The 19238-nt window shown below is 39.9% G+C and overlaps 1 protein-coding gene across 8 annotated transcripts in view; it reads left to right on the plus strand.

The window, feature by feature from the left end:
• MRPL48 (mitochondrial ribosomal protein L48) overlaps positions 1 to 19238 on the plus strand; it is a 53677-nt gene that overhangs the window by 32712 nt on the left and 1727 nt on the right. For all 8 annotated transcript variants that reach the window (XM_019449777.2, XM_019449775.2, XM_019449773.2 and 5 more), the window contains 2 exons: positions 6764 to 6933; positions 16957 to 17059. In XM_019449777.2, coding sequence (XP_019305322.1) covers positions 6764 to 6933; positions 16957 to 17059 — 273 coding nt within the window. The remainder of the gene's footprint in view (positions 1 to 6763; positions 6934 to 16956; positions 17060 to 19238) is intronic.

Below are 19238 nucleotides of genomic sequence, written 5' to 3' on the forward strand. Positions count from 1 at the left end.
GTGTTATACCATTTTATAACATTTAAATAGTGTATTTTATTCAATCCTCAGATATCCTAGTTATTAAAGACCCTGTCTGAGGACTCTAAGACTCAGAGAGATTAAATAACTTGCCTAATTGGCTAGTAATTTCCAGAGCCAGCATTTGAACCAAGGTGGTCAGAACCTATGTGATGTCTATGCTATTTCCATTTCATATAAATTTACTATTTCAAGCGTCACAAGAACTTTAGGTGTTACAGGTAAAGAAACTGACACCTAGAGAGGTCATTCAATGTCATTTAGTGACTAAGCAGACAGGATTTGAGTCCAGATTTTCTTTGGCTTCCATCTAAGTATAGTGTTCTTTATGCAGTACCAGGCTGTGACTTTTGGCCATCCTAGTCAGGGCCAGGCCTTCTGTCTGGTGTATGTCTCTTGAGTATGTCACATTGAGTTATAAACATAGTCACTTGATTTCTGTGCACCTCATAAACTCAGTATGGACTGTTCAGAGTACCATCACCAAATCATTCAGGTCCCCAGGTATAAATTTAAAAAAAATTTTCTTTAACGTTTATTTATTTTTGAGAGACAGAGACAGAGCGCAAGTGGGGAAGGGGCAGAGAGAGAGGGAGACTCAGAATCTGAAGCAGGCTCTAGGCTCTGAGCTGTCAGCCCAGAGCACGACTCAGGGCTCGAACCCACGAACCGATGAGATCATGACCTGAGCCAAAGTCGGACCCTTAACCGACTGAGCCACCCAAGTGCCCCCTCAGGTGTAAATTTTTAAATTTTCATCACCAGAATTTTTGGAAGCTAAATATGCTGCAGGCATATTTGCCTTTTCATTTGAGGATTAGGATGGTACTATTCCTTCCCAATTTTCCCACCTGGAAAATGCCACCTATTAGGCAGATATTATCACTTTCACAGAATCTAAAGGAGAGAGCCTGGGCTTGGGGCCACAGACCCAGCTTCCAGCCATGGTTAGACATAAAGTGGTTATCTTTGCCATGTCCTTACTATTGTGACTGTAAACAAGTCATTTCCCCCTTCTGGGTTTCAGCTTTCCCCTTGGTTAAAATTAGGGAGGGAAAGAAAGAGAGACTATATTGTTTCTGAGATCCCTTGCAGTTACAGCAGCCTGTCATTCTAATCTGACTCCTTTCTCTATCTGCCTGTTCCCAGCAAAGCTTCCTAGTAACCTTGGGCAAGTGAGGTACTTTCAGAGGATCTCAGTTTTCTCTCTGTAAAATGGGGATAATAATGTAGACTTTTTTTTTACAAAAATGGTTTAGTAATATATCCCATGGCCTATTTGGAAGGTCATAGTACAATCCTATAGGGATCTAAGAATGGCCACCCTGGGCCATCACACACTGAATACAGGTCAGTCACAGGAATGCAGAAGTTTGATGGTGGATACTAGTAGTCCATTGTCCCTGCTGCCTTTCTCCTATCTTCTCTTTCTTTCCTGCCTGACTCTCCTCCATGTGCAATTAGGGTGGGCTTCCCCAAACACAGCTCATGTACATCCTTTGCACAATATCTTTGTTTTTTTAATTTTTAAAAAATATTTATTTTTGAGAGAGGGAGAGACAGAGTATGAGTGGGGAAGGGGCAGAGAGATGGGGAGACACAGAATCAGAAGCATGCTCTAGGCTCTGAGCTGTCAGCACAGAGCCCGATGTGAGGCTTGAACCCACGAACTGTGAGATCATGACCTGAGCCAAAGTTGGACACTCAACCAACTGAGCCACCCACGCGCCCCTGCACAATATCCTTAATAACTCCCCATGGTGGTCATAAGAGCATAAACTCAGGCAGTAGGGTTAGAAAGGAGGGGATGGATATGAGAAAGATTGTACAGGTAAAATTATAGGAACTGGTGACTGATATTATATGAAGGCAAGGTCTTGCTGGTTATGCTGTGCCCTGGCTCAGAACTGAAATATAATGTCACAGTGGGCTCCTGATAGTTTGGATCGGTCCAGGCATATCTAGGCCAACACAGAAAAGCAAGTGAGATGCCAAGAGGGATACTGGAATCAGCTTTTTTGGTTTTGTTTTGTTCCCCTAAAGTGACACCTTTGAAGAGCCTGGCATTTTCCCTGGTTATAAAAGCTTTCTAAAGGCTTCAGAGAAGCTCCTCCCCTCTCTGCTGGAAAATTTTAGCAGCTCCTCATTGCATTCCTACGTTAGCATTCTTCACAGCTCTGACTGCAATGCTGAATGTCTTGATGAGAAGTCTGGATCATTGCATTTGGCCACGAATGTGGTAGGCTCTGAAAAAGAGAGAGACAAGCTCCTGTTCTTTGATGGTTGGTCTCTAGAGGTTGGCTTCTCACTCATAGCATAGTCTAGGACCCTGGGGTGGCCACGACTGTTAAGAATTTTAGCAATGAGAAATTATAAGAGACTATATACATAATAAAGAAGTGGGGAAGACTCTCATCATAAAGATAGGAAATCCAGAAACTATAAAGGCTATAAAAAGAATTTTAGCAATGCAGAGGCTGCAGTGGAAAAATCCCTGTATTGGGGGTCAGGAGGTCTGGGTTTTAGTACCTAGGATCTGCTTGTCTGGCTGTGTGGCTATGGGGGACATGTTTAATTTCTCTGGGCTTCGTATTCTTCCCCTGCAAAGATGAAGAATTGGGACACAATTGTCTCTAAATGCTGTCCAGTTCTAAAATTCTAAACCTGTGATTCATTGCATGTTTTCTCTTTGCCAGGCCCTGTGCTAGATTGGAATATAAAAGTGAAAATAGCAATAAAAGTTTATATATATTCAGTGTTTAATTATGTGGCACAGATTGTATTAACCACCTTACATAATGTTTTGTTCAGTTTTCAGAACATCCCTGTGAGATCAGGTCTGTCATCAGTATTACTGGTCTTGTGAAAGGATCATTTCTTGGTCTTCCTCCTACTCTCCTAGATTGGGCCTCTGCTATCTTGGACTGACCCAGGGAGCAGTGATGGGAGAGAATCATTCCAGGTGCTTCGCCAGGAACAGTTCTGCTGTAGCAGCTACTAGGCTGTTGGCTGTTAGATAGGGGTGACTTAAGACATGTAAATAGGGATAGGTTTTTGACCTTTTTCTTCAAAAAACTATTTCTTTTTTTTTAAATGTTTATATTTTTGAGAGAGAGCACATGCCACATGCAAGTGTGCACACCTGTGAGTGGGGGAGGGGCAGAAAGAGAGGGAGGCAGGATCCCAAGTGGGCTCCGTGCTGACAGCAGAGAGGCTGATAATGGGGCTCGAACTTACAAACTGTGAGATCATGACCTGAGCCGAAGTCAGACATTTGACCTACTGAGCCACCCAGGCGCCCCTTAAAAAATCTATTTCTACCAAATAGTAGGACTTATCATAAATGTTCAATAGTTAAGATGTGGTATTGGCTCAAGGACAGACAAATAGCCCAACAGAACAGAATAAAGAGTATAGAAACTGATCCATATATCTGTGGGCACTTAGATGACAAAAGTGACACTACCGTCCAATGGTGCTAAGTCAACTGGACTGGATGACTGTGAAAAAAAATTACTCTTTAAAAAAAATTTTTTTTTAAATATTTATTTTTGAGAGACAGAGAGAGGCATAGCATGAGCAGGGGAGGGGGAGAGAGAGACACACACAGAATCCGAAGCAGGCTCTAGGCTCTGAGCTGTTTGTTAGCACAGAGCCCGACACGGGGCTCGAACTCACGAACTGCAAGACCATGACCTGAGCCGAAGTCGGATGCTCAACTGACTGAGCCACCCAGGCACCCCGAAAAAAATTACTCTTGATGCCTATTTCATACAATACACAAAAATTACTTCAAGATGGATTGTAGATCTAAATGTAAATATTAAAATAATCTACAACTAGAAGATGACATATGAGAATATCTTCACAATATTAAGGTAGAGATTTCTTAAACAGGACACACAAATCACTATAACTGCAAAAGAAAGAATGAGTAAATTGAATTACATAAAAAATAAGAACTTCTACTCATCAAGGTACACTATTAAAATATGAAAGGGAAGCTATAGGGAGGGAGCAGATATTTGCAGTATGTATATTTAACAAAGGATCATATCTAGAATATAGAAAGAATCTACACATCAGTAAGAGAAAGGCAGACAACCTAATCTAAAAAATGGGCAAAATACTTGAATAGGCATGTTACAAAAGAGAGTATCCAAATGGAAAGGTGCTCAGGCTCAATAGACCCAAAAGAACTGAAAGTTAAAACCCTAATTCATTACCATTTAATACCAACCAGGACGGCTATAGCAAACCAGAAAACTCAACTACACTAAGTTTTGTGTTGGCAAGAATGTAGAGCAGTTAGAACTCTCATTCATCCTGGTGGGAGAAGAAATTGGAAACATCTTTGTAAAACTGAGAGTACTTATTAAAGATGAACATATGCATACTCTATAATTCAATAGTTCAGATTGTAGGTATTCATGATGTACTATTAATTATGGACATATGTTAGAAACAATCCAAATTTCCATCAGCTGTAAAAAGGATAAATTGTTGCATATTCATACAATAGACTACTAGATCAATGAGAAGGAAAGAACTGCTATTTCACCAAATACATGATGAATCTTACAAATATAATGAATGAAAGAAGGCAGACGTAAAAGATAGCATAGCGTATCATTCCATTTACATTAATTTCAAGAACAGGCAAAATCATTCTGTGGTTTTAGAAGTAAGAATAGTGGTCATTTATTTGAGGAGCACGAGCTTTTGGGGTGCTAGTAGTCATCTATGTGTTATTCAGGATACTGATTATACAGATATTTTCACTTTGTGAAAATTCATTGAGTTGTGTATTTACTTATGCATTGTTTTCAGTATGTGTATTTAAAAATTTTTTTTTAATGTTTTATTCATTTTTTGAGAGAGAGACAGAGAGACAGAGAGACAGAGCGCAAGCAGGGGAGGGGCAGAGAGAGAAGGAGACACAGAATCCAAAGCAGGCTCCAGGCTCTGAGCTGTCAGCACAGAGCCCAATGTGGGGCTCGACTCATGAACCGAGAGATCATGACCTGAGCTGAAGCTGGATGCTTAACCAACTAGGCCACCCAGGCACCACTTTAGTATGCGTATTATATTGCAATAAAACTTTTACTAAAAAAATTTTCTTAAAAATATAGTAGAGTTTAAGATTCTAGTTTTGAACTGACAAAAGATTAACTTTATTAAAAATTCAAAAAATATACAAGAGAAATAGCTAAAAAAGTCTCCTTCCCACTCCTATGCCCAAGCTATCCAGTTCCCTCACAGGGAGCCAATGATATTAGTATTTTTGTGCATCCTTCCAGACATATTTTTAATATATGATTAAATACGTATGTAATTACACACACACGTGCGTGCACACACACACACACACACTTTTTTGGTATGCATGGCAATATTCTGAGCATGTTATCCTACAGTTTGCTTTTATCATTTATTTTAAAGACTTTTCCATATAGTACAGAAAGAAATTCCTATTCCTTCTTAAAGCTGCATAATGTATACTATTGTATGAATGTTCCATGATTTATTTAACAAGTCCCCCCCCTCTTGATGGGGATTCAGGTTAGATTATTTCTGGTTGAGAAGATTTCTTGATCCTGATCTATGTTGGGTTAAATATCTATTTTCCCAGGCCTCATTTTAACTTTTTACCACAGCCTGCACAGGTTGATATGTAGTGAAGCAATATGAAATGGTAAAGTAGAAATAATTTGTCTATTTCTTGGGGCGCCTATGTGGTTCAGTTGGTTAAGAGTCTGACTTCAGCTCAGGTTATTATCTCATGGTTTGTGGATTCAAGCCCTGCGTTGGGCTCTGTGCTGACAGCTCAGAGCCTGGAGCCTGCTTTGGATTCTGTGTCTCCCTTTCTCTCTGTTCCTGTCCCCAACTCATGCTCTGTCTCCTTCTGTCTCTCAAAAATGAACGAATGTTAAATTTTTTTTTTAATGAAAAAAAGAAGTAATTTGTCTATTTCTCAATTTTTTAAAGAAAGATTGGGGGCTCCTGGGTGGCTCAGTTGGTTAAGCATCTGACTCTTGGTTTCGGCCCAGGTCATGATCTCGCAGTTCATGAGATCTAGCCCTGCGTAGGGCTCTGAGCTGATGGTGGGGAGCCTGCTTGGGATTCTGTCTCTCTCTCTCTCTCTCTGCTCCTCCCTGTGTGCACACACACTCTCTCTCTCAAAATAAATAAACTTAAAAAAAAAAAAGGAAGACTAAATGACTGCAGAAATTGAAAGCTGCAGGGGCTGGAAGAGAACTAATCCTGGGTTTCCTTGCAATTGATTTAAGATTCTAATGAAAGCTAAGGATTCTTTCCTTCAGAAAAATATGCATGCTGGTAAAATTTTGCATATAAATTTTGGGGTTGATAGACCATTTGAAATTCCTCCATGGATTCTAGATTAAGAATCAAAAAACCCACCAATTTGAAAATTGGGAAACTGAGGGCCAGAGATGAGAGATGGGTTTCATATCAAGTTAATTGCAGAAGATAGTCACTTGTATTTGTGTTAAAGGAATGCCAGCAATATTCCCTCTCCTTTTGTTGGCTGATGTCATAGCCCAGACTGGTAAGGGAAGCTACTCTTTCCTTCCCAAAGAAACTTCAGTTTGAAGGTAGGGTAACCTAAGACAAAAATGGTAAATTTATTTGAAAGATTGATTTCTTTGATAACAAGATGGGATGATTAGAATTTTTTGTGTAATACTTTATTTTCTTTCTCCTTTTGTTTTTGGTTCAGCCCAAGAAGAAGAGAGGAAAAGTGGAAGTGAGACCCATTAATTTGGGAACAGATTATGAATATGGGGTTTTAAACATTCACCTGACTGCATACGACATGGCCCTGGCAGAGAGTTATGCCCAATATGTTCACAACCTCTGCAACCATCTATCCATTAAAGTTGAGGAAAGGTATGAAGGATGCCTTTGCATGGGATGTTTTTGGTGTGAGTGGTATGCTCGGCTTTGTCGTTAAATGAGGTTTTGAGGTATAATTTACATTTAGTAAAATTCATCCTTTTAGGTATATAGTTTACCACAATCAGAATATAGAACAGTTCTATTAACCCCCAAATTTCCCCAGTGCCCGGGTGTAGTCAAATCCCAACCAACAATTGATTTGCTGTCCCTGTTGTTTTAATTTCTCCAGAACATCATGTAAATGGAATCATACAGTATGTAGCTTTTTGTGTCTGTCCTCTTTCACTTAGCATAATACGTTTAATATTCATCTATGTTTTTGCAAGTATTTTATTGCTGAGTAGTATTCCATTAAATGCTGGACCTTAATTGGTTTATCCATTCACCAGTTGATGTACATTTTCATTGTTCTCTAGTTTATTGGTAATTATAAATAAAGCTGTCATAAGCATTCTCATGCATATATCTTTTCTCCTGGATAGCTACCTAAACCTGGGATTTGGAGATTGTATGGTGAATGTATGTTTAACTTCATAAGAAACTGACGTCTGTTTTCCAAAGTGGCTGCACCATTTTGTTTTCCCACCAACAATGTATGAGAGTTACAGTAACTCCTTTTCCTGGGCAGCACTTGGTATTGTCATTTTCCTCCCTAAAGATATATCTAATAGATATATAGTGGTATTTCATAGTGAGTGGTCTTAATTTTCATTTCCCTAATAAATAATGATTTTGATGTCTTTTCATGTGCTAATTTGGTGTATATTTGCTTTGATGACTGTTCAGATCTTTTGTCCATTTTTAAAATTGGGTTGTTTGTTTTCTTATAATTAAGTTATGAAAATTCTTTATCTATTTTTGGATACCAGTTCTTTTTCAGTATGCTTTGCAAATATTTTCTTCCTGTCTGTGACTTATCTTGTCATCTTCTTAGCCGAGTCCTTTGGAAGGCAGACTTTTTTCAAGTTTGATGAAGTTCAGTTTATTAATTTTTTTTTTAATTTTTTTTTTTAAGTTTATTTATTTTTGAGACAGAGAGAGAGCATGAACGGGGGAGGGTCAGAGAGAGCGGGAGACACAGAATCTGAAGCAGGCTCCAGGCTCTGAGCCATCAGCCCAGAGCCCGACACGGGGCTCGAACTCACGGACCGCGAGATCGTGACCTGAGCCGAAGTCGGACGCTTAACCGACTGAACCACCCAGGCGCCCCTATTAATTTTTTTTTTTATTCATGCTTTTGGTGTCCTAAGAAAATATTGTCTAACCCAAGATCACAAAGGTATTCTTCTGTGTTTTCTTCTAAAGGTTCTATATTTTTAAGTTTTACTTTTAGGTCCATGATCCATTTTGAGTTATTTTTGTATATGGTATGAGATATGAATCAAAGTGTTTTTGTTTTGTTTTTTTTTCATGTAAATAACCAGTTGTTCCAGCACCATTTGTTAAAAAGATTTTCTAGCTTTTATCAAATTGTCTTAGCACTTTTTGAAAGTCAGTTAACCATGTATGTGTGGGTATATTTCCGGACTCTCTTCTGTTACAGCGATGTATGTATCTATACTTATACCAATACCAGCCTGTCTTGATTACTGTAGCTGGATTACTGAAACTACAACTTTTTTTTTTCAAAATTATTTTGGCTATGCTAGGTCATTTGGTTTTCCTTAAATGTTTTATAATTATAGTTTGTCGATTTCTACGGAAAGGAACCTGATGGGATTTTATTGGGATTGTGTTGAATCTGTAGGTCAATTTGAAGAGAATTGACAACTATTTTGATTCCTCTGATCCTTTAACGAGGTATATCTCCCCATTTATTTAGGCTTTCTTCGTCTGCTCTGGTTTTCATTTACTCTTTGGATTTGTTGGAAAACTGTAGGGGAAGAGAACTAACAGTTACTGGCTATCTACTCCAGGCCAGGCACTTTACATATCTTATCTCTCAGGGTTTCGGAAGGTGTGAGATGCCCTGTAGTTTGCTTTAAATAACATTAAATCACATGGTGAGAGATTTCTTCCCTTTTTAACTCTCATTCATCCTAATTATGTCAAGGAGAGATTTTTTAGTGTGGTTCTGGTATGTCCTTAACACCACTCTAGCACCTCCTAATCTTTATAGCAGAGAAAGGACCTCAGACTCAAGAGTCTTTGGCTAGCAATCATGTCTAACTAGAATTTTATACCATTATTTTGTTTCTGTTGTACTTTTTAAAAGTAAGCTCTGGGCTCAGCATGGGACTTGAACTCATGATCCTGAGATTAAGAGTCATGTGTTCTGGGGCACCTGTCATGTGTTCTGTGGTTCAGTTGGTTGAGTGTCTGACTCTTGATTTCAGCTCAGGTCATGATCTCATGGTTCGTGAGTTGGAGCCCCACGTGGGGCTCTGCACTGACAGCATGAAGCCTGCTTGGGATTCTCTCTCTCCCTCTCTCTGCCCTTCCCTCCGCAAAATAAATAAACTTAAAAAAAAAAAGTGTCATATATTCTACGGACTGAGCCAGCCAGGCACCCCCATTGTAATTTTTTTTTAACTTCTATGGATGGCAGCTGATACTGGTCTTCCATTTACAATAGTGATATAAAGTCAGGCTTACTGAGATATAGTTTAAATTCAGTAAAATTCACCCCTTTAGTGAACAATTTCTGAGTTTTGACAAATGACAGTATGTACTATCATCATCCAGATGTAGGACATTTACATTATCCCAAGAAGTTCCCTCCCACGTTTGTAGTCAGTCCCTCCTCTTAGCCCTAGTCCCTCACAACTAATGATCTGTTTTCTGCCCCTATAGTTTTTTTTAATACTTTAAAAAAAAAATGTTTACTTGGGGCACCTGGGTGGCTCAGTCGGTTGAGCGTCCGACTTCAGCTCAGGTCACAATCTCGCAGTCCGTGAGTTCGAGCCCTGCGTTGGGCTCTGTGCTGACAGCTCGGAGCCTGGAGCCTTGCTTCGGATTCTGTGTCTCCCTCTCTCTCTGTCCCTCCCCTGTTCATGCTCTGTCTCTCTCTGTCTCAAAAATAAATAAATGTTAAAAAAAATTTTTTTTAAGTTTACTTATTTTTGAGAGAGAGAGAGAGAGAGAACAAGTGAGGGAGGGGCAGAGAGAGAGAGAGAGAGGGAGACACAGAATCCAAAGCAGGCTCCAGGCTCTGAACTGTCAGCACAGAGCCAACATAGGACTTTAACCCATGAACTGCAAGATCATGACCCGAGCTGATGTTGGAGGCTTAACCGTCTGAGCCACCCAGGTGCCCCTATAGTTTTTGCCTTTTCCAGAATGTCATATAAGTGGGATTATACACTATTTTTCCTTTTGAGTCTGCCTCTTTCACTTAGGATAATGTATTTGAGATTGATCTATGCTGTTGCCCGTATCAGGTAGTTTGTTCCTTTTTGCTGCCAATTAGCATTTCATTGAGTGGATGCTTGTTTGTTTATCCATCCAACAGTTGAAGGACATTTATATTGTTTCCTGTTTTGGACAGTTATAAATAAAGCCACTATAAACATGTACAGCTTTTTGTGAGAACATGTTTTCATTTCTCTAGGAATTTGATTGCTGGGTCGAATGGTAAGGGCAGTGGATGTTTAAATTTATAAGAAACTGCCAAACTGTTTTCCAAAGTGGCTTTACCATTTTCTTTCACATCAGCAACTTGAATTCCAATTGCTCTACATCTCAAGTCTCTCTTTTATTTTTTTTTTTAAGTTTATTTATTTATTGAAAGAGAGAAAAAATGTGAGCAGGGGAGGGGCCGAGGGAGAGGGAGAGAGAGAATCCCAAGTAGGCTCCACGCTCACTGTGGAGCTAAACGCAGGGCTCAATCTTATGACTGTGAGATCATGACCGGAGCGGAAATCAAGAGTTGGATGCTTAACCAACTGAGCCACCCAGGTGCCCCTCAAGTTTATTTTTTAAATAACTTTTTAAGTGAACTGATTTAAAGAAAAATCATTTTGGTGGTTTGCCATTTATTGCCATATTATTTATTTATTTTTTTTTTTTTTTAATTTTTTTTTTTTTATGTTTATTTATTTTTGAGAGAGAGACAGAGCATGAACGGGGGAGGGGCAGAGAGAGGGAGACACAGAATCTGAAACAGGCTCCAGGCTCTGAGCGGTCAGCACAGAGCCCGACGCGGGGCTCGAACTCACGGACCGCGAGATCATGACCTGAGCCGAAGTCGGACGCTCAACCGACAGAGCCACCCAGGCGCCCCTATTGCCATATTATTTAAAGAATAATCATTTTGGTGGTTTGCCATTGTGGCAAGTAATACGTGGCACAGTGTGTGGATGTGGTAAAAATTACACTTTCTTACTCATTAGATAGCAGTATATTCCCATTTTACAAATGAGGAAACCAAGGCCCAGAAGGCTCAAAAGTCACAAAACCAATAAGTGGCCTAGATTTAACTCATTTCTGCCTGACTCCCAGTATTTTTAATCCTATAGGGTCTTATTTTAAGTTCCTAAGCTAAATTTGAACTTTTAAACCTTGGTAACTTGGAATATAACTGTGCTAAACATGCACTTGAAAAGATTGCATAATAGCCTGTGACTTAAGCTCTCACAGCTAATAGTACTTCAATTGTTTTAGGCCTAAAGATGTGCTTTATCTTTTCCTGATGCCCCAGAGAGTTGGTTGCTCTTTCAGCACTTGACGCATACTTCTATCATGTCACTTAGTGCTTTGGGCCGTAATAATCTATTCATGTGTCAGCTGCCCTCCCTACTGACTAGTGGGAACCATGTTCTTTTTTATTTCTTTAGCATCTAGCACAGGACCTGCCACATGGGGGACATTAAGCCGTTGTTGAAAGAATGACAGGTTCTTGAATGTGACTGAACAACGCAAGGGTGTGGTGTATATGGTATACATTTCCTAAAGTTTAATGAAAGTGTCTTTAATTAATGAATTAAAATACTGATCGAGTCTATTCCTGCTGTATGGTTGGTATTGTACTAGACATCCTGACTGGAGGATACCAAGGAGAATGTCCCTGATTTTAGGGAGTGTGTGTGTGTGCGCACGTGTGTGTGTGTGTGCGCGTGTACAACGTAATGTGGAAGGTGGTAAGTGAAGGATGAAATGCAATGTCAGTTCAAGGAGGCTGAACAGCATAATAATTTAGAACAATGCTTCCTGAAAGTGCCACTCTGCAAAGATATCAGAAGCTAATGCCAAAATGTACATTAGTGCTTTGCTTCCTTCATCAAGAAAGTCTCACTATTGAAAAAAAAAATGTTGGTTGAATTAAATGTTGGTGTGTTTAATGACTGTTGCATGCTTCTTATTTTGTAACGGACTGATAACAAGCAGTTTGTTCACCAGCAACTTAACTTGCCTATGGACCATACTTTGAGTAACAATTGGTTAAGAGCACAGGCTCTGGAATCAAACGGCTTGTGTCCAAATTCTAGTTCTACCAGTTGTTGGCAATATGACCTTCGGAAATTCTGAACCTTAGTTTCCTCCTCTATCTAACTGGGATGATAATTTTCTTATTCCTTTAAGTTCTGAAAATTAAATAAGAAAGTGTATGATAGCACTTAGCAGAGAGGCCAGAACATTGTAAACACTCTGTAAATAATATTGTTATTAACAGCTACTGAGAATATATTTTTTTTTAGCTGGCAGGGATTAGGGGTAGCTTCTCAGAGGTTGTGGTGGCCAAGAGGCATTAAGTGTCATTTACAGAATGTTATCATACCTATAGTGGGTTAATTCCCTGAAATAGTGTTTTACATTTTTAGAAGGACTTTTTAAAAGGTGCTGTTTTTAAAACCTGGCTGTGGAAAGCTCTGGCTTCTTTTGAGTAAAGGCAGGAACGCAGTAGCATTTGTTGAGCACCTACTATCAACCAACCATTCTGGCTTTTTTTGTATAATGTTGCTTGATTCCAAGAAGCACCTAAGCACCTAACACATAGTGAATCAAAGTATCAACTCTGTGGCCAGACTGCTAGGGTTTTGCTCTGGTTCTGCAGCATTCTTATTGTGTGGCGTTGGGCAGTTTACTTAAACTCTGTATCTTGGTTTCCTCATCTGTAAAATGGAGTTAATACAAGTTCCTACATACAAAGGCTATAGTGAAAATTAAGGGAGATAATATATTTAAAGTGCTTATAACTGTTCCCAACGAGAGTTGGCTGCTAGTATTATTATTATTTATTAATATAAAAGAAGCTTGCCTATGGTCATACATCTAATAAAAGGCAAGGTCTGGATTTGAATCCACGTTTTTTTCAAATTCTCAATTCTTTGTAATTGGTTCTACATGCAGCTTTTAGTGTGATCTTTCTAGAATGGAAATATTATCATGTTACTACCATGCTTCAAATCCTTCTATGGCTTCCCATTCCTTTAGGATCAAAATGAAAGTTCCTCACATGGCTTACTAGGTGCTCTATGGCCTGGGCTTGCTTCTGTTGCCTTAACTCATATTTCCCGTTCCTTCTTCCTCTCCCTCCAATTAACAGAGGCTTTGATTTTATCCCTTTCCACCTCAGGACCTGTGCATATGCTTGCTCTCTAAAGCTTAGAATACTCTTTCCCCTTTACTTAACTAACCCCTGCTTTTTTCTTAGCTTCTTCAGAGAACCTCATTAGATTAAGTCTTTATGTTAAATATTTGGGAGAAGTAAAGATTATATAACTTCCCTTTCATGGCACTCATTCCTTACCCTCGTAATTACTTGTCTCTTATTGGTCTTCCTTCTTAGACTCTAAGATCTATAAGGCAAGGACTTTCGATCTCCATTAGCAGTATAACCCTAAGACCTTTCCCAGTACCTGACACATAGTAAGCACTGAATAAATATTCATTGACTTGGATTGAGTTTTAATAGTCATTGGCATGATTCTTAGAACAGCAGAATGAATGATGTACTGCTTTTTGCCTCTTTTCTAGCTCGTTTCTCCAAATAGCACAGAGCATAAAGAGATGTTCGTTTTCAGCAACTCCCTTCTCTGCATTGATTGAGGTTTTCAGACCATTGTATTGTTAGGCATTCTCACTGCCCAGCTTTTCAGAGATAAAATGATTTTCTTTTCTTCTGATTTTCATTTCATCATGATCCATTTTTCCTCTGGGAGTGGTGGGGTAGGGCTCTGACCTTGAGATGGAATTGGGCAGGGGAGCAAAGTGCTGGCTTTTGTTCTATAAATGGTCTGCACTGCTGCAGCTGCAACTCACCCAGGAGGGGAGAGGAAGAAGGTCCTGCAGGTTTCTTAATCTGCCTGCCTCCCTTGCAGAGCAGCTGCCTGCAGATGGAAATCTTATTCATCTGGGAGCAGCTTCCAAGCCTGAAGCTGATGTAGCCCCTGTGCTTTGTGGAGACTAAAAGCATCACTCAGCATCACTCTCTCTAACGCTACTTTTTTTTTTTTTTTCCTTGAAGTCCACTTACATTGCTTAAAATGGAGGTATGATTTATATTTAGTGGAATCCATGGATTCTAAGTTCCCTAGTACCCCAACAGGCTCCCTTGTGTCCTGTCTCAGGCAGTAAGAATGCTATCCTGAAGGTAGCATTATTTTGTCATTTTAGATTGACTTTTGACAATTATTTCATTTCTTCCCTTCTGCTTTCCCTGTCTGATCGTTCAAGTTATGTTTATTGCAGAAAATTTGTAAAATACAGAAAAGTGTAGACACTGAAGAAAAATTACATGTATTCTTACTACTCAAAGGCCTATTCTACCTTGAAATGACCAGAGTTCCCAGTATTTCTTTGTCAAACTACGTCAAACTATGGTTTTTCTGTTGGTTTTCTCTGAGGGCTTATCAGTAGCTGCTTCACTTTTTTGGAATGCTGCCTAGGCAAATGCCTATATGTTCATTCTTTATAACTTGATAAAATGCTACCTCACCTGTGAAGTCTTCCCTGAGCTCCCTTTCTCTCTCTTGTCCCTGTAATATTCAGTACGTGACTATTACTGCCTTTTTCTTACTGTAGTGAAGATGTTTGTGTACTTTCTTGTCTCTCCAAAACACTCTTAGTGAGCTCCTTTATTTATTTATTTATTATTATTTTTTAATGTATATTTATTTTTGAGACAGAGCAAGAGACAGAGTGCAAGCAGGGGAGGGGCAGAGAGAGAGGGAGACACAGAATCCGAGGCAGGCTCCAGGCTCTGAGCTGTCAGCACAGATCCCAACGCGGGGCTTGAACTCACGAACTGTGAGATCATGAGCCAAAGTTGGACGCTTAATCAATTGAGCCACTCAGGCACCCCTTAGTGAGCTCCTTTAAAGGATAGGCTACATATTGCCCAGTAGTGTGCCTAGGACAAAACAGGCTTTGAGTAAATGTTTGTTGAATGAATGAATGAATGAATGAATGAACAAATGAACAAAATCTTGTGAAAGTAAGTGTTGAATAGAATGCATGCTCAGTGGCAGGAATGGACAACTCCCACTTTAGTTAGTTAGTCTTATTTGCAGAATGTCAAGAAAGAAAACTAGTGTTTTAGAATACTTTTTACTTTCCTGAAAGCTTTTGGAAGAGGAAGTCAGAGATTGTGCTAGAAAGTGGTAAGGAATGTTATTTAGGGAGGTTACCTGGAAGTTTGCAGTACCTAGCATTTACTCTTTATAAGGGCAAGGGAATTGGCATTTGTAGTCATATTATGCCGGGCAAATTACTTATATAATCTTATTTAATCATTGCAACAACTCTGAACTAGGTATCATTATTCTCATTTTGTAGCTGAAGAATCTGAGACTCAGAAAACTGAATTAATTGTCCAAGGTCAAATAGGCAATAAGGGGCAGAGCCAACATTTAAATCCAGGACTATCATGTCTCTAATCCACTTCCATTATTTCCATTATTCATTTCGTAGAGAGCCATGCCCCTTGCTATCAATCGATGAAGCTTTGTTTGGCATGAAAATTCAGGAATTCTATTGTTATTATTCCATTTATCTTCATTTTGATGACCTTTTTGACAAGATAACACTAATACCATATTTCTGTGTAGCCATCGATCCTATTTTATCACCACACCTGATCTTCACACGTCTATTAATTTAGACCTAGATTATAATCCCCTTTATTGTGGAATAAACTGAGGCCGACAGAGACAAGTAACTTGCCTTAGTAAATATTGCTAATAAGCTAGAGGGCCAAGATTTGACCCTAAATCCAGTGTTCTTTTCACTGCAGCATGTAGATCTGCTGAAGCTGATTATAGCCAGCATAGTCTCTACAACAGTATTTCTCAAGCTGGGGACATTTAATAATGTCTGGAGATAATTTTTTTTATTAAAAAATTTTTTTTAATGTTTATTTTTGAGGGAGAGACAGAGAGCAAGCAGGGGAGGGGCAGACAGAAAGGGAGACACAGAATCTGAAGCAGGCTCCAGGCTCTGAGCTGTCAGCACAGAGCTCGACGCAGGACTCACAAACCGTGAGATCATGACCTGAGCCAAAGTCAGACGTTTAGACAACTGAGCCACCCAGGTAACCCTGGAGATAATTTTTATTGTCACCATTTCAGGGGGGTACTGTTGGCGTCTTGTGGGTAGAGATTAGGGATACATAGGCCAGCCCCCCCGCAACAAAGAATTATTTGGTCTAAAATGTCAATAGTGCTGAGGTTGAGAAATTTTGCTCTTTTAAAACAGTTGGGTTTCATGCCTCATTTCTCCAGAAGAGGTGAAATACCCAAGGTTAGCCTCCAAAGTGATGAGATTAATTCTTTTAGAATTGGCTTTTCTTTAGTAGCAGTGAATAGTTATTAATCACCAGATTTTATTCAATGTTCTATCAGGCAAGAACTAGGGATGCAGAAAGGCATTAGACATGGTCTGTTCCTTCAGGGAGTTTAGAGGTTTCTGGAGGAGGTTTAAGAGGATCTGCTTACTTTACCCTGGTTGCAGATAAACTGCCCTAGATTCCAGGAGTCACTGCATTGCAGGAGTGGCTGTACTCAGGGACCACCCTGATTCAAGTGGTGCTGCTGACTTAAAGGAACCCTCCTCATAGCTGACTCTTCCTTCCCATAGTTATGCGATGCCCACCAAAACCATGGAGGTATTGCGGCTGCAAGATCAAGGCAGCAAAATGTTCTTGGACTCAGTTCTTACCACCCATGAGCGAGTGGTTCAGGTAGGCACTCTGGGAGAAACTTGAAATGTATTTGCCTCTCCTGGTTCTTCTATTTTTTTCTCCTTCTGCCATGCCCTTCTCTTCCTGTTGCCTGCCCCCTGAAATGATGATGTTCTCCAGGCTTTAGTTCTTGATCCTTCCATCTCTCCTTGTGTAATACCTTCCCTCTATGCAATCTCACTCATTCCCCGGGTCTCAGTGGCCATCATAATATACCGACAACCCCCTGATACATATCTCCCAGTCCTGATGGGTTATATACTAATAACCCCTAGATAACATCTCCAGTCCTGATCTCTCCGTTGAGCTTCAAACCTGATATCCACTTATTTACTGGACTTCTCCACTGGGATATTCCACAGGTGTCCTACACTCAGCATATATAAAACCAATTGTAGAGGAACTGACGTTTTGCTTTTTAAAGTTTATTTTTTTAGGGGTGCCTGGGTGGCTCAGTTGGTTGAATCTGTGACTTTGGCTCAGGTTATGATCTTGCGGTTTGGGGGTTTGATCCCTGCTTCCAATTCTGTGTTTCCCTCTCCCTCTGCCCCTCCTCTGTCACACTCTATCTCTCTCTCTCAAAAGTAAACACTAAAAAATTTTATTAAGTTTATTTTTTTTAATTTATTTTGAGAGCGAGAGAGAGGGAGCTTGTGAGCAGGGGGAGGAGAGGGAGGGCGAGAGACTGAGAGACCGGGAGAGAGGGAATTCCAAGCAGGCTCCCTGCTGTCAGTGCAGGACCTGATGTGGGGCTTGATCTCAAATAGTGACATCATGACCTGAGCCGAAATCAAAAGTTGGAGACTTAACCAACTGAGCCACCCAGATGCCCCCTAACAGCTTTATTGAGAATTTTATTCATATACAATTTACCCATTTAACATGTACAATTAAATGGATTTTAATATATTCACAGTTAGGCAACCATCACCACAATTTTAGAACAATTTCATTACCCCGAAAGGAAACTCTACCCATTTGCAGTCACTCCTCTTTCCCTGTCCCCCCCAGCTCCTGGCAACCACAAATCTGTTTCTGCCTCTATGATCTTACCTCTTCTGGACATTTCATTTAAATGAAATTATACAATATATGGCCTTTTCTGTCTGTCTACTTCCACTTAGCATGTTTTCAAGGTTCATCCATGTTGTAGCAGGTATTAATGCTTCATTCCTTTTTATTGCCAAATAATATTCCAGTGTATGGACATCACCCCTTTCTGACCCACTCAAGAAGTATATCAACAAGACGTATATATTCCGTAATATATGTTCCGTAATATAACATTCCGTAACAGAATGTTAAGGTAGTAACACCTTAAATCTATTATGCTAACTTTAAAAATTAAGTACTTAACAATCTTTAGTTCTTTAAATATTATCAGAAATAAATTATTTGAGATACAGATCTTAAGAAAGATCTATCTTGCCACTGAGGCCCATAGGATAAAGTTTGATCTCTTTAGTGCCTAAATACCTTTATGATTCTCTTCCTGCTTTTCCTCTTCTCACCCCATTCATTCCAGCCATACATGGAACTCATTTTATTTTATTTTATTTTATTTTTTTTCAACGTTTTTTATTTATTTTTGGGACAGAGAGAGACAGAGCATGAACGGGGGAGGGGCAGAGAGAGAGGGAGACACAGAATCGGAAACAGGCTCCAGGCTCCGAGCCATCAGCCCAGAGCCTGACGCGGGGCTCGAACTCACGGGCCGCGAGATCGTGACCTGGCTGAAGTCGGACGCTTAACCGACTGCGCCACCCAGGCGCCCCTGAACTCATTTTAATTCCCTAGTACTGTGTGATGCAACCACACTTTACTGATTTCTTCTGCTTTGAAAACCCTCCCTATTACTGCTGAATTCTCCTAGTTTACTCCTGTTTTTCTTCAAGACTCCACCTAGAAGTTACCTTTTTTTGGAAGCTGTCTTTGACCTCCTTAGGTTAGGAGATATTTGTCTTGTGGGTTCCTGCAGCCCCCTGCATGCCCTTCTCCTACACATCTGATTCGCCTCTGGATTCTCCGCACAGGGTCTGACACTAGTCCAGTCTATGTGGGTACACCTGAGTTGAATCAGAAAGTCATCCTGGACTTGATAACCTCTTGGTCCAGTTATGACATCCATTGTCTGCAGGAGAGATACTAGCCATGACTACTATGTTGGCAAGCAGACACT

This window comes from Panthera pardus, unplaced genomic scaffold, assembly GCF_024362965.1.
Source record: "Panthera pardus isolate Hobbes unplaced genomic scaffold, ASM2436296v1 HiC_scaffold_12, whole genome shotgun sequence".
Classification (NCBI taxonomy): Eukaryota; Metazoa; Chordata; class Mammalia; order Carnivora; family Felidae; genus Panthera; species Panthera pardus.